We start from the raw sequence: 14423 nt of genomic DNA on the forward strand, positions 1-14423 counted from the left end.
AACAAAGGTTTTGTTTGAAATCATTACTTTTTTTATAATTATTTCATGTTATTTTGTCTTTGCTTGTGGGCATGTGATCCATTGAAATCAGTGTCTGGGAAGCCATTGGGTTGTGCCCTGGCTGGTTTAAGTATAGTGAGGTGTTTTTTTTTTTTTTTTTTACAACCACAAAGCATTCATCTGAATTACTTTCCAAACTGTGAAATGGTCCAAAAGAAATGAGGTACCAAAAAATTGCTTATTGAGTCGCACATCAATGTAAAGTCACATCTACACACAAGTCAGAACCCCCCCCCCCCCCCCTATGGGAACATGTGGCTTCATAACATCATAAATTAAATACTATATAGGATGATTTGTCATATGCCAAAGGAAGCATACTGTTAGTAAGTCTTAAGATATGTATTTTTACCACTCATCTTAATAAATTATACCATAAGAGATTATATTAACCTCTGAAAGAAATCGTGGAGACCTTTTGTTATGACTGGATGTAAATCCTTCCTCACTTTTTCAGTTCCACCAAGATGGTCGACTAGAGTCTTTGCAGCCGAGAGTGTTCGAAGGGTCATCCAAGTCTGTGAAGGAAACACCGTTCACTTTGATCTCGCTATGGCCAGAGAAATGAGAAGGAAAACTGGTAGAGGTGAGCAGCCTAAATGCAATCAGTTTCTTCTTTATTTTTAGTTTTGGTTTTCTGGTGTTGATAAAGTAACTTTCATCCAGTGGGGTTTGTTGTTTTGTAAAGTCAGTCAGCTGGTGCCCCGACTGCATGTGACCCAACTCAACTCTGGTGACCTAGTTTCATCTCGTCATCAAGACTCACAATCTAATGACTGATGCACTCACACTGAATGACCGATGAATGCAAACAGCCATTGGTTATCAGCTAACGGCAGAGGTCACATGTGAAATCACTTCCCTGTGATTGGTTAAATTTATTTAAACACTTGGCAGTTGTGGCCATGAATCAATACACACTGTCGACTGTGCCTGCCAGGAGAAACACTACATCTGAAGTATATAAAAACTGGCAAAATATTTAATCAGTCCTATTTTTAGTCACATGCGCATTCCCAAGCATCAACAAGTTTCCATGTCACAGGGATCGGGTCGACTCAGGTCGTGTCGATTGGGCGGCGTGTGGCCAGCTCAAGTTAAAAGTACACACAGTCACTTTGTGATCTTCATGGGGGTGTGTATTCATGCGTATCTTGCCTCTTCGTCAGATAATTACCTGGTCCTACATCTCTCAGACCTGGTCAGGATAGCTTTCATAGCCGCTACATCCGACAGCACCCAACTCAGGAATGCCGGCCTCTTGCTGCTCCAGGAAGTCATCAACAAGTTTGCCAAAGTCCCCGATCCAGAATTTGAGGGTCATTTCATACTTGAACAATATCAAGCACAGGTAAGTTGGTTTTGACTCAGGATGTGTAAGGAGACAGTGAGCAAAAATTTTTCTTTAGCCTCTTCACCTCCCCACCCCACCACCCCCCTCCCTCCCCAGCCCAGTCATTCATCCCACAACTATGTATTGTATGAACAGTGATTGTGAAATCACAATCTTAAACTTCTTTTGTCATAAACAGAAACTGACCAAATACCTGGGGGGGGGGGCTCCCTTATATGCAAGGGATAGTTTATTGTATTGGTGACAATGATTTGTGGTTTTGTGATAGATCCCCTGTGGAAGGCCCGTTAAATATATTGAAGAAATAAGGAAGAGTTGAGTTTGTTATGGATCGTGTGAGGAATTATTGGACAAAGCAAATGTGAAATTGTTGTTGTTATTCCTAATGCTGGCCACACACTGTAAATGAAGCCCTGTTTTCTCCTTTATTTTACTTCTTTTTTTTCTTTTTTTATCTTACACTTTCTTTGTAATACAGTAACATTTATAATATTATCGAGTGTAAGGATATAGTTATCCAGCTATTTTGTCTTCTTTCACATTCAGGTGGGGGCTGCTTTAAGGCCGGCATTTGCAGCCGATACTCCATCTGACGTCACAGCCATGGCCTGTCAGGTGAATTAATTCACAGATTATACATTATTTTAGTTTTTGATAAGTGACAGTTCAAGAAACTGACAATTTTCTTCTCTGTTTTGTTTCATTTTTGATGGTTTTTTATTCACCATCTCTCTTTGTTTACAAGGTTACTTTTGCAAGAATAAAAAATTGCTTTGACCTGGTCTGAAGAATGTTGTTTTCAATCTTTTCTGTAACACAACAACCCTTAACCTAGAGATATCCTTTTATGCTGGGTTGGGCAACCTACGGCGCCTGGGCCACATGCGGTCCGCAAGTGATTTTTTTTGCGGCCAATGAGATGTCTCAAGAGAAAGAAAAAATCAATCTATTTTACATCATCACAAAAACGAGCTAGCTGCTTGGAATTTATCGACACTAATGATGCTGTCAGGTAGGCCTATTATCCCCATTAATTATCAACTGTTTTGTGAATACAGATTAAGTACACCCACCTATTGCTCGAAAGTCCTCGGAATCAAAGGTTTGAAATCAGCAGCAGGTCGTTGGTTAGGTGCGGCTCAGTCAATTTTTCTTGCAGTAAGACTCGCCTCTGGGGTGACAAGTAATCTTACCTGTTGGATTTGCATGTAACTTACTCACTATTCAATCATCTTGAATATAACAATTGTTTTAAGATTGTATTAACTATCTGTTGGTATCTCTTGTCAGGTTTCTAGTGTGTGGATTGGTTCCGGTGCTGCCATTGACCTGAACGACCTCAAAAGGGTCCACCAGCTGCTAGTCTCCTCGTTGGCCAAGTTAAAGGTCGGTAAGGGCGCGCCGGTTCAGCTTTACAGCGAGAGCGCCTCCACCATGGAAAAATTAGCAGTCATCAAAGCCTGGGCAGAGGTCAGTCACAATTTAGCTCAATGTTCTACTTGTTTTGTTGTTAATATTTTTATGCCCTCAAATGTATTTGTATAAAGCAGCATTATATTAGACAGCACTTACCATTGAAGACAATGCATTAGTCAGCCAACAGGGAAATGAATGTCTTATTCTTGTAGGAACTGCAGGGACTGAAATTCATCCCAAGGATAATGAAATTGAAACAACTTTTGGAGAAAAGGGGTGTAAATTAAAGTTTTACATCAACATTCTTTGATGTACTCTTACATATTTACCTACACAGGCTTTTTGCAGTAGAGGGGCAGTTTGTTCAACAGTTTTTTTCACTCTTAGAATATATTGTTGGGATTTGTTGTAACAGTAGACCTTTTGCGTATGCACAAACTATGACCTGACCATATTGCCTTCATGTGAATACTCCAAACTGGAAATGAAACAAATTTGATTATGCTCTAGATCAAGTACTTGTCATCATATTATTGAGTGTTTCAGAGGAGCTGGTAAAGGAGGACAGTGGAGTTGAGGGCAATACAGAAGTTTTTATCAGTTCACTGGTTGGAATGGTGTCACTTACGAGTCTCCTCAAACTCAGCATAATGTCTTTCCTAGTTGCATAATGTTACTAGATTTGTTTGACATTCATGTTTTGGTAGTCTCTCTCTCTCTTGCTCCTATGGTGTTCCTTATTGCCAGCTTGCCGATTAGAAGTAAATATGAATCTCTACTCTTGTTCGCAGGTGTACGTTGTCGCCATGAAGCAGCATTTGTCCGCCAAGCCATCCAACAACAAGACCAACGAGCTGGATGACCCTTACAGGTCCTCAGATAATCTCCTCACCCTGGTCAAGAATGAGTTACGCCCCCTCAGCAGGTACTGGCTAGCAGCCCTGAGAGACCACGCCCTCCTGGCCCTACCGCCCGACTTCCAGGGCCAGTTACCCTCAGACGGAGGTGCCTTCTACAATCCGGAGGCCACAGCCACCACAAGGCCCCATTATCAAAAGGCGTGGGCTCCCATCGTATACGCGGCAGCACTCTGGTTGAATAACGGTGGGTTCGACATCATTGAGGATAATGCCGAAGGGGAATATGGCAGCCCAGCATTTGGTGGGCCGCTGTTGCCGGGGATGTTGGCCCCTATGATGCCAAAGACACAATCTAGGAGCCCAGAGGATCTAAAGAGTGACTACTTTCATCTAGTTTTAGGTAACTATCAAGTTTGAAAAGGTTTTGACTTTTCCCACCAACAATATAAAAAGACTAGAGATGATCATTGTTAGTAGTTCCTGAGTTCTGCTCTTGAATTACAAATTGCTCACTTCTAGTGAATTAATAGAACATAATCATGATAAATTTCTTTTTGTGACTTTTTTATTCAGCTACTAGTTGTCTTTCTTCATACATTTATTCTATCTGCCTAGATATTTCAACATGAGGAATGGGTTGAAGAAATAACACTAAAATGATTAAACTTTTGAGCTTCCCAACATTACTAGTATAAGGAACAACAAACATTACTGTCCTTTGCATTACAGTTTTGAAATAATACAAGGTTCTAGTCATCACAGAGGGTACAAATTTTAGATGTCTTAAACAAGTTCTCCCGTTCTGTAAGGTATAAGATAATTTGGTTTGTTCATATTTCTATTTTATCATATATCTGTTTTGTCATATTTCTGTGTTGTCACATTTATTTGCAGGTATTTGTATCGAGTCCCTCTCGTCTCCCAGGACTACCGCCCCTATAGAGCACGTTACACACTGTCTGGAGGCCCTTCAGACCCTCTTGCTCTCCCCTTGGCCAAGGAATCAGTTGGCCAAGGATCAAGCTGTCACCATGGAACTCCTGAATGTCCTTCACAGGTATGCTTCTTACAATCATCACATCTATATTCAAAAGACAAAGGGTAGACATTAACTACAGTACAGTAAAATACCAGACACATTGGGACCAGAAGTTGTACTGATAACCAAGGGGTTTACTGTATGTGGATAGGTTGGGTTTTGTAAACATAATTTTTCAAATTGGTGGCAAATTGGTTGCCAACATTAACAGTTGTAAGGGGCAATTTTTTAAACTGATTCTGTGTTTGTTGTTTCAATTTGTGTGAAAGGTGAGGTGGGTAGGTGGAAAAAGACAGGATTAGAGGGGTGGGGATGTTGGGGGGGGCTAGACATTGAAGACTTCTACTTGCAAGAGTTATTGATATTAGCCTCTGTAGGGGAACTGCTCCTCTCTTATCTAAAAAATATTGTTGTTTCAGAATTTACCATTTGAAACTTTAAATGAAATACATATTAATTTAATTGTTTTTTTATTTTGTTTTTTTTTTCTCCTTAAGATTACTGTTAACCAGGGAGACCCTCAGCACACACCTTCAGGTTGTGAACGTGGTGAGACAGATCATCAGATCTATCCAGGAGGACCTCGAGAGACAGGGTAAAGAAAAAGGTAAGAAACGGGGATGGATGAGGAATACTTTAAAACTAAAATTCATCATTTTTTTTCGAGAGTAGACACTGTTTGGTTTAGATCAGTGATAAATGTGTTCGCTCCTTGCTGCATAGTTGGATTATCTTATTGATAAATATTGATAAAAAAGCTTTGCAGTTTATTAATGCATCTGTTTAAGATGGACTCTCACCGAGGGAAGTCGTGTAGGTATTCAAAAGGTACGTATTACTTCATCATGCAATGTAACTAAACCGGTTGTTGATTGTCTAAGAGTTACTTCCTTAATTTATGAAGGTTTTCTATATTTATGGCCTCTTTTAACTATTTTTCACAGTTTCTCTGCAACAACCCTATCATTATTTTTGGGCAAACCTTTGAGTCTTTCAAAAACATTATTTGCCTTCCAGAAATTGCAAGTAGCGATAGTTCCAGTTCGTCCTCTTTCGGGGAAGGAGGCGAGAGCGGAGAGATCGCCCCCGGTAAATCGGTTGTGTTTGCAGCATTGGAGGTATGTCTATGCCTCCTGGTCAGACAGTTACCGGCCCTCAACCCCTCCAGTAAGTATTATATTGTTGAGTTAATGAAATCACTGACTTTGTGCTCCAGACATCCATGTCTGTTACACCTCCAATCGTGTTAAGTGATAACCTGTTTTGTGAGTGAAAATGGTTGTAACAAGTCATTTTGAATTCAATGGTCAAGTTACATAATTTCTAGCGGTTTTGCTACCACATGTAAAATTCTAAATTCAGTTCATTTATTAAGGTTAGATATTTTTTCCATGCTGACTATTTAGACCAAAGCCCCCCCCCCCCGCCAAAAAAATATAAATAAAATTAAAAAAAATTACCAAATACCACATTAGTATCGTCTGTGTTGTGTTTGATTTGCAATCAGCAGGACTTATTTCTTTGAATGTTCACTTTTTCGGTGTAATGCTTCAAGTTTTAGACTCAGTAAACATACCCATTTTGTATTAATGTTTCAGTCACCAGTCACGCAGCCATGCAGAATTACTCTAAGAATGCCGGTCTATCGGAGGAAGCCAGTGCTGTGATCTGTGGGACGATTGGAACCTTGACAGAATTGCCATCTCTTTGCTCACCAAAAGGTATCAAATAAGTGGATGAAACAAATTGATCTTTCTTATGAATGATGTCATGTGATGACTATGCCGTTCTCAGAGTCGACTTAACATTTTTGTGTTCAGTTTCTATTTTGTGTTGTTCTGACCAAGACGTGCCATTTATTCCTACATAACTGGATGTCACTCATCAAAGCAGGGTAGAGCTATCGAGCCCCCAGGGCAAAAATCATCACAGAAATTGCAGAATGAACTAAAACCAGTCATATTTTTTTTTTTTCCAAATTTTATTTCAACATCCTTTTGTTGCATAAATTATAATTTCAACATTCTTTCATTGCATAAATTATAAAGGAACATAACATGAAAATAATTTATACGATTGATGAAGTCTTTACGAAAATAAGAGATTGCATTTCTTAAATGCATTATGTAAAGTATTATAGGAAAGGGGCGCATGAAATTTAGACGTTTGTAGATATTCCTCTACTTGAAGCATAAATTTAAATCGAAATAAAAATTCGTTTAAATTAGGGTGTTCTTCTTCAATTTTCTTCTTGAAAATATAATAGAAACCAGTCATACTGAATCAAATGACAGTAAACCATTCCACTCTTTTGCTTAGGAACCACATCTATTCTTCCAACCATCCTCTTCCTGACGACCAACGTCCTCCGAGAGACGGCCGAGACATCCCCAGATGGAAAAGTTTCTGCTTGTGTGACCGCTTGCATCCAGGCCCTCAGGGCTCTGGTTACGTCCAAGTTTGTCCTGGAGAGTAGCTGCTCAGATGATTGGCTGAAGTATCTACGCAGCACGCTGGCTACTTTACTTGAATTTGGCAAAGAAGGTGGGTTTATGGTAGCGACAAATCAAAAGTTCAATCTATATGCATTTCACTTAATTCGTGGCCCTTCTTTCAAGATCCTTTAGCACACCATAAGCCTATATTCCTTTCTTCCTTTTTGGGAACGAACCTGCCTTTAACGTTCTATTGGCTTGATTATTGTACAATTCCACAACTTCCCTCAGATAAAATCCTCTCGCTTTGAATGAGATCCTCAAGACAAGGAATATTTTCCATTTTTGTTTAACAGATCCGGATAGACCACGAATGGACATTTGTACGGTGCTTTTATCCGTGGCAGTATATGTGGCTTCATCTCCACCCGAAGTAGTCTGCGTGCCTCAACTCTTGGAGCAAAATCTCGAACTGTTCAAGAGTTCCTTCCAGACTGGAAACGTCATGGTATGTTGCTATCTCTAATCAGTTGTAATCAGTAATTACACATCCTATCAGTTGTAATCAGTAATTACACATCATTATTTTCCCGTATTTAAATCATACAAGTTTTGTGAGTCTAAGTTACAATTGAAAGAGGCTGAAGGCTGAATAAAATTACATTTCAAAATTGTCTCTGTTCTTTTCACTTTACAAGGAGTGACAGTTTCTGTTTGGGTTTTTGTTTTTTGTTTTTGGGGGGGGGGGGGGTTAATAACTGACTATGGTGCTGTGTAAATGGTTTCCCTGTTAGTAATTACTGAACTAAAATATTGACTATATCTGGACAGGCACGAAAACCACCTCTTTCTAATGTTGTCTTTGACAAAAAATTGTCATAAATATAAAATGAAATATCCCTGACTGATCATTTCCAGGTTAAACTGAAGTGTCTGCAGGCAGTCTGTACAATCATCCAGTGTCCTCATCAGGAGATCTCTACTCCGTTCATTCACGCCATCGGACCCAAGCTGGTGGAACACCTACAAGCTATTACTAGTAGGAGTCCAGAATCGCTGGAGGAGGTAGCCCTTATACTGGAAGGAATTCGTAGTTTAGAGATCCTGGTAGCACTGACGGACGATTCCCACAGTAAGTACCCAGGATCAGAGGATCGATTAAACGTAGACTCTGTGTTCATTTAGAGATCCTAGTTTGACACTTACCAAGCAGCGTATTATCTTGAGTTTGTTATAGACTTTTTGTCTCTTGTAATTTCAGTTTTTTCTGTTTTTCCTTCGTAGATCAATGGAGTAGAGTTCTATTTGAATAATAAGCAGAAAGACTTGAAACAAAACAAATACCGATCAAGTTTGAATTTTTCAAAACATATTTTTGGGGGGATTGAGTGTGATTTACTGGTTAATAGCAGTAATATTGTTAACAAGAAGATGGAATTACCTGTATTTAGTCATTCCTTATTTATAGTTTTTTTTGTCTAATATGTGGTGAAAAGTCTTGAGAACATATTAAAATTGATGAAATGTAATCATGTCACTGGCTAATTACACATATTAGCTGCCTTAATAGGTCGATTTTTTATTTGTAATGAAATAGGAATTTAATACATACCTAACTAAAGTTGTATTTCTCATATTTATTTCATCCCAAAAGGTCAAAACCCAAATTCACAGAAGAGATGCAACTAGACTTAACAAATCCTCTCCCTTCCACCTCCTCCAAAATCCCCTGTAAATTGCATTTTTTCTCCCCCCCCCTTTTTTTTTTTAAGTCCAACCTTCTAGTCATGTAATGGTTAATTCTATCTAACATACAAAACAAAAGCCTGAAATTCTTTCATTGTTATGAAATATGAATATAAAATAATATTTATTTGCTAATGTCTGTCTGTTCTTGCTACCTAGAAGCCCAACTTCTCACCCTGCTCCTGCCCATTATGGTCTCGTGCATCGTCGAGAGCTCGCAGCTCGCCGGTTGCTCGAAACAGGCCAGGGCTCTCCACGATCAGGTCCTTCAAAGGGTGATTAAGATCGGTCATCAGTACCAATTAGCTTTCAGGACGGTCATCACGGCCAGCCCGGACCTGAAGAACAAACTGGAGGCGGCTATTAGAGCCCAGAGCGCATCCAGCATGAAGGCTAAACAGCAACAACAGTTACGACAGCAACAGAAGTCGGCATTACCCGCAGCCCCGAGCATCAAACTTAAAATGGACTTCAGTAACTTTACCGGGTGAGGCTCATTCCTGGACGGAAAATATTATGCAGGATTTACCTTTTTCTTTGAAGAGTGTAAGTGGTTGATCAAATAGGGTGGTTAAACTCTAAAGTGATCTGTGTTGATGAAATTTCAGATCAAAACATGGCAATTTACATTTTGGCGAAGGGAGAGTTACGATTATTTATTTCCAAGTGTCAAGGATCGCTTGAAGTACGCACAAGGTGGTAAGATTTTTGAATTTCTAATGTGTGGGGACTTGGGCCAGGGAGGGAGGTGGATGATGGGCAAAAACTTTGAGAGAGATATTATTTACTTAATTGAAGAGAAGATATTGGAAAGATGTTGAATGCTATGAGATTTATTAACTGTCTGTGTTTAGTTAGAAGAGAGTTAGAAAACTCTACAGCTTCCATCATTTGATGATTCATTTCATAATGCATCATCGGTGCTGAATTAACATTTATATTACGATGAAAGTATTAATTTCAATTTCATAATGACTCGAAACTTTTCTTTTTTATAAAGTCACAATACATTTTTGGCCTTATGCAACTCTCAAGATGGTTTCTATTTGGGAAATATCAGGTCATACGTGCAAGGTTCAACAGTACGGTTATCGCATTAGAAAAAAGGGATATCGGTTAGCGTTAGCCAATTAGGTACAGAGTGCTTCATCCAGAGACTGATGGTATGGGCACATCTTCATGCAAACCAAACAGCTACTGACTCGTATAGTGTATTAAGATTGACTTTATCATGGAACATTAGTTAGAAGATAATGTAAGGAGTTGGTAGCGTTAGGTTGTGGGGGTAGGGTGGGGGAGGGAGGGGAGGGTTGTGGGTGTAGGGTGGGGCAGGGAGGGTAGGGTTTGGTTGTGGGGGAGGGGAGGATGGAAGGTGTTAATTTGGGAAGGAGGAGTTACTGTATGATGGATGCAATGCTTGCAACTTTTTAAATCTTGTCTCATAATCGAATTTACAATAAAAAGAGAATTATTTAGGTGTAAAATATTGACAAGATTGTATATCTGATTAAGATGTAAATTAATAAACAAACAGATGTTTATAGAGTAATTCTTTTATTATTATTACTATAATTTTTTTTTCCTTCCCCTTTTCTGTAAAGTAAGTTTAACCAGTCCTTTCACTTAGTGCACTGGTGCGCGATATTTTGGCTTTGTAATTTTATCTGTGAACTTGCCAAAGACATAGCAGGGAATATTAAGAAGTAAACCTGGATGCAAAACTAATCAGAAGAAGATGATTTCTCAATGTTTTTAGTCAGCCCTAAGTTCCCTTCAGTTAGATTGGAAATAGTCAACTTATGTCATGAATAAATGGAAGATACGCCAACAAACATGAAACGAGACAGTCGTATGAGAGAGACTAATAAAATCTTTGATCATGTATCAAGAAATTATTTTATCAGAGGATGCGGTACATTAAGAATGTAGTTATTGGTATAAAAAATTGTTTTCTCCTGTGAAAAATCCGACAACTATTTTTCTTCTTCAATAAATCTGATGAAATGTGATGAAGTATTATATTTTTTTGTTATCAATGAAATTCATGAAAATTATGCAAAAATTTCTTCTTTGCAGAATTAAAGTTTAGAATTAAAGTAATCGCAAAAATCGTAAACAAAACTGAATTCAATAACGAAAACTTGTATAAGTGATAAGTATTAATATCTCCAAAATTGCTGATCCTGAAATAACATTGCCATATCGAAACCTAGAAAATAGATACGATTTTGGTTGCCTATTGTATGCATACTGAGACAAACAAAAAAACCAGTGGTTTGGTTACATTTGTAATAGAGTATTTGTTCGGGTTTTATACTTTGTAGAAATTGTGTGCTTGTTACAAAGTGTAGCATCCTAACATACGACTCTCAGGTTACAGGTACATTACTTGTGATCTAAATATGTCCTGTGCATCCCATCGTGAGTAAGTTTTAAATGTTTTGCTCAAACTATCCAGCTCTACTATACACATCTCTATTATTTGGTTTAATATTTGAGGATAATTTCATACACCGGATTGGATGCAGCGTAAAACAGGAATATTGTTTAAATTCATAAAGAAATATATAATAAAATTGAAGTGAGTACATGGAAATTTTACTATTCATGTATTGTTGCAACATGAACAACATTGAGCTGTTTGTACTGTAAGAGACAATTAAAATGGATGTTTTTTTATAAAGCAGAATTGTCAAACTAACTTCTTCACATCTAATACCTTGATTCATGCCTTAATTTTCAATTTATGATTCAAGTTCCTAGGACACCTCAACAAAACGTTTGGTAAGAGTCTTGTTCCTATATTTGCTGCCTAGATTGTATGTAAACTGTAAAAAGAAACAGAATAAAAAATTAACAACATGAAAATGGCTGATCTTGGAGTGAAAGATTACATAAATGTTTATTATTTGAAATCAGGTCAGTATAACGATTGAAGGCAAGTAACTGTACCTTTAACAAACAAGGCTTTTTCATTGGGGGGGGGGGGGGGGGTGGGAGGGTATTTTTTATCATTCTTTTTATTATATCATTCTACTTGTCAAAACTTAACTGACAAAAGCTAATATATTCTCACAGTTGCCAACATGTTGCACTTTCAATGAGCTTGTACTTAACAATTACTTATTCCAGAGTTTTAAATGGCATTGTCTTATATTGACCTACACACTGAAGATACAACGTATTGTCACTTTGCAGTGGATAGCCTCTACTCATCTACTAGATGTAGCTGGATGAAGGCCTGATCCTTGCTTTGTGCCATCAATTTGTTCATAGATTTGATTACAAACTTCTCCGGAACTATGAGTAAATTTCCATCGCTTGGAACAGTTTTTCTTCAGAAAAAGTGAATGTAAAACATGGTATTATAAATATGACCTACCAGTCTATCAATTGTGTAACCTAAACAAAGGTAATCATAATATGGATTCTAGGCATGTCTTCTGATTAGTTCTGATTCTGAGTACTTATCCAAATCTCATTATCACAATTAAGGCAGCAGCTATCAAAGCAGTTACTGAAACATGAGACAAATTTATGCTCTGCCACAAGAAAAAAGAAAACCCTACAAATCTGTTTTCTTGTAGTCTTCTGCACATGTTGACATTGCCTGTGGCAACAGCAGGGTTACCATACTTCTCAATAAATCGGATATGTTGCAAGTTATATAGTCCAGCCAGCAAACTAAATTGTCCTGAATCGCCATCAGTCTGTGACTTTCAAGAATATCACTGTTTTCTTATGATAGTCAGACTCTTATTGTTACATTTAACAAAGTATGATTTATGGACAGTTTCAAAATGAAGTTATGAAAAGTGACAATTTTTTTTTCTCCCCTGGCTTGTGAAGCTTTCTGTTGCTAAATTTAACTTATTTACCTTGTTTATATTATATCCCTGTTATTTTCTGCTATCTGTATTTGATATCGTAAATATCAGCTGTCATAAAACTGTATATTAATAAATGATATTTCATGGAGTATCGTATAATCTTGTTGCCTGTCTTGTTCGATTTATTTTTGAAGTTGGTCCTGAAATTTGTCGCACGGCGCTGTATGGTTAAAAGCTTTTGGCAGTATTAAAAGAGAGAAAGAAGGGGGGGGGGGTTGCGGAGGGGGTTGTACAATCCAACAAATTGCTCCATCTTTCCCCCTCTTCATTGCAGATTGTCTATCTCCTATTACAAGTCTATTTGAATATTGCTGGTGAAATTTCGTGCTTTAAAGCACCTCCTTTTCCCATCCTTGTCACAGAAACTTACTTATGGTAGATTGTTTGTCTTTGTGGGTTGTCCAATGTCAACACATTGCATGAACATCTCTGAGAATTCTGTGTACATATTGTTTGGCCCTTCGTTATAAATTGGCAACAGATATCAACAGATAATATCATAATAAAATAATCAACAGATAATATCATGTAATCATGCACAGATCTTCCAAACTTTCACCATCCTTTTATCCGGTCGAATCTCACAAATGACAACAAGTATAATACGATATATACATATAAAGCTTGTCCATCTCTGCCCACTTTTTTAACCCCATCGAAATGTTCATGTGACTGGTGTGCAAAGTAAAAGGGCTTTGCGAAACGTCGAATTGTCTTGCCTTCGAATTTTCAGTGTTATGTGTCAGTGTAACGTGCATAGTTTTCTCATAGGCCGTACGTGGTGGGCCGCTTTCTGGTCACTTCGCCCAACAACCATTTCGCCCAACTGCCATTTCGCCCAACCAGCCTGGTCATTTCGCCCAACCAGCCTGGTCATTTCGCCCAACCAGCCTGGTCATTTCGCCCAACCAGTATGGTCATTTCGCCCAACCAGCCTGGTCATTTCGCCCAACCTTTTTTTTTATATTAATATTCAGTCACAATAATATTACTTTTTCTATTTCACTAGTTCAATTTGATTTATTTTGGGTTATGTTACTTCGTGGTAGGTAAATAAAGTGAGGTCCGCTCGATATCGATCGGAGTCCAAGCAGTTATTTCGGGTATAATGGGAGGATTACACTATAGGCGGTTACATACAATGGAAGTTATATTATTACACAAACAAAGGGGAATCGGTGTGGAATAATATCACCTTTTCTATTTCACTAGTTCAACTTGGTTTATTAATCCACAGCTATTGTTATGCTTGATGACTTCGGTCAAGCGTTTATCAAGTCCGCCAGGCATTAATCAAGGGTATTGTTCACAGCAGTTAGGCATTTATCTAGTTCTACATAGTGTTAATTTAATGTTACACAAACAAAGGGGAATCGGTCTCCATAAAAACCTATCAAACCTAACCCCTAAAACACGTCCATGATCAATCCTACCGACTAACAATTCCCGAACGTTTCCTTATTAAATTGAAAAAAAAAATATATATATAACCCATCCGTAATATTGAAGTACTATATTTAATCAATGTAACCACTGTATCAATGTAACCACATATGTAATCACATATGTAATCAATTTGACCACGACTTCAAGTTTCCTTAATATTCGGTTCGTATCCCGTAA

At 38.0% G+C, this 14423-nt stretch overlaps 1 protein-coding gene across 3 annotated transcripts in view; it reads left to right on the forward strand.

Annotated features, from left to right (window-relative positions):
• LOC139971484 (HEAT repeat-containing protein 5B-like) overlaps window positions 1-10194 on the forward strand; it is a 44904-nt gene extending 34710 nt beyond the window's left edge. For all 3 annotated transcript variants that reach the window (XM_071978000.1, XM_071977999.1, XM_071977998.1), the window contains 13 exons: window positions 518-646; window positions 1230-1411; window positions 1961-2029; window positions 2705-2884; window positions 3622-4090; window positions 4585-4747; window positions 5227-5336; window positions 5747-5896; window positions 6328-6450; window positions 7049-7273; window positions 7521-7672; window positions 8083-8296; window positions 9070-10194. In XM_071978000.1, the coding sequence (XP_071834101.1) occupies window positions 518-646; window positions 1230-1411; window positions 1961-2029; window positions 2705-2884; window positions 3622-4090; window positions 4585-4747; window positions 5227-5336; window positions 5747-5896; window positions 6328-6450; window positions 7049-7273; window positions 7521-7672; window positions 8083-8296; window positions 9070-9401 (2498 nt within the window). In that variant the 3' untranslated portion in view covers window positions 9402-10194. The remainder of the gene's footprint in view (window positions 1-517; window positions 647-1229; window positions 1412-1960; window positions 2030-2704; window positions 2885-3621; window positions 4091-4584; window positions 4748-5226; window positions 5337-5746; window positions 5897-6327; window positions 6451-7048; window positions 7274-7520; window positions 7673-8082; window positions 8297-9069) is intronic.
• The last annotated feature ends 4229 nt before the right edge of the window (window positions 10195-14423 follow it).

The sequence above is a fragment of the Apostichopus japonicus genome, chromosome 8 (assembly GCF_037975245.1).
Source record: "Apostichopus japonicus isolate 1M-3 chromosome 8, ASM3797524v1, whole genome shotgun sequence".
NCBI lineage: Eukaryota > Metazoa > Echinodermata > Holothuroidea > Aspidochirotida > Stichopodidae > Apostichopus > Apostichopus japonicus.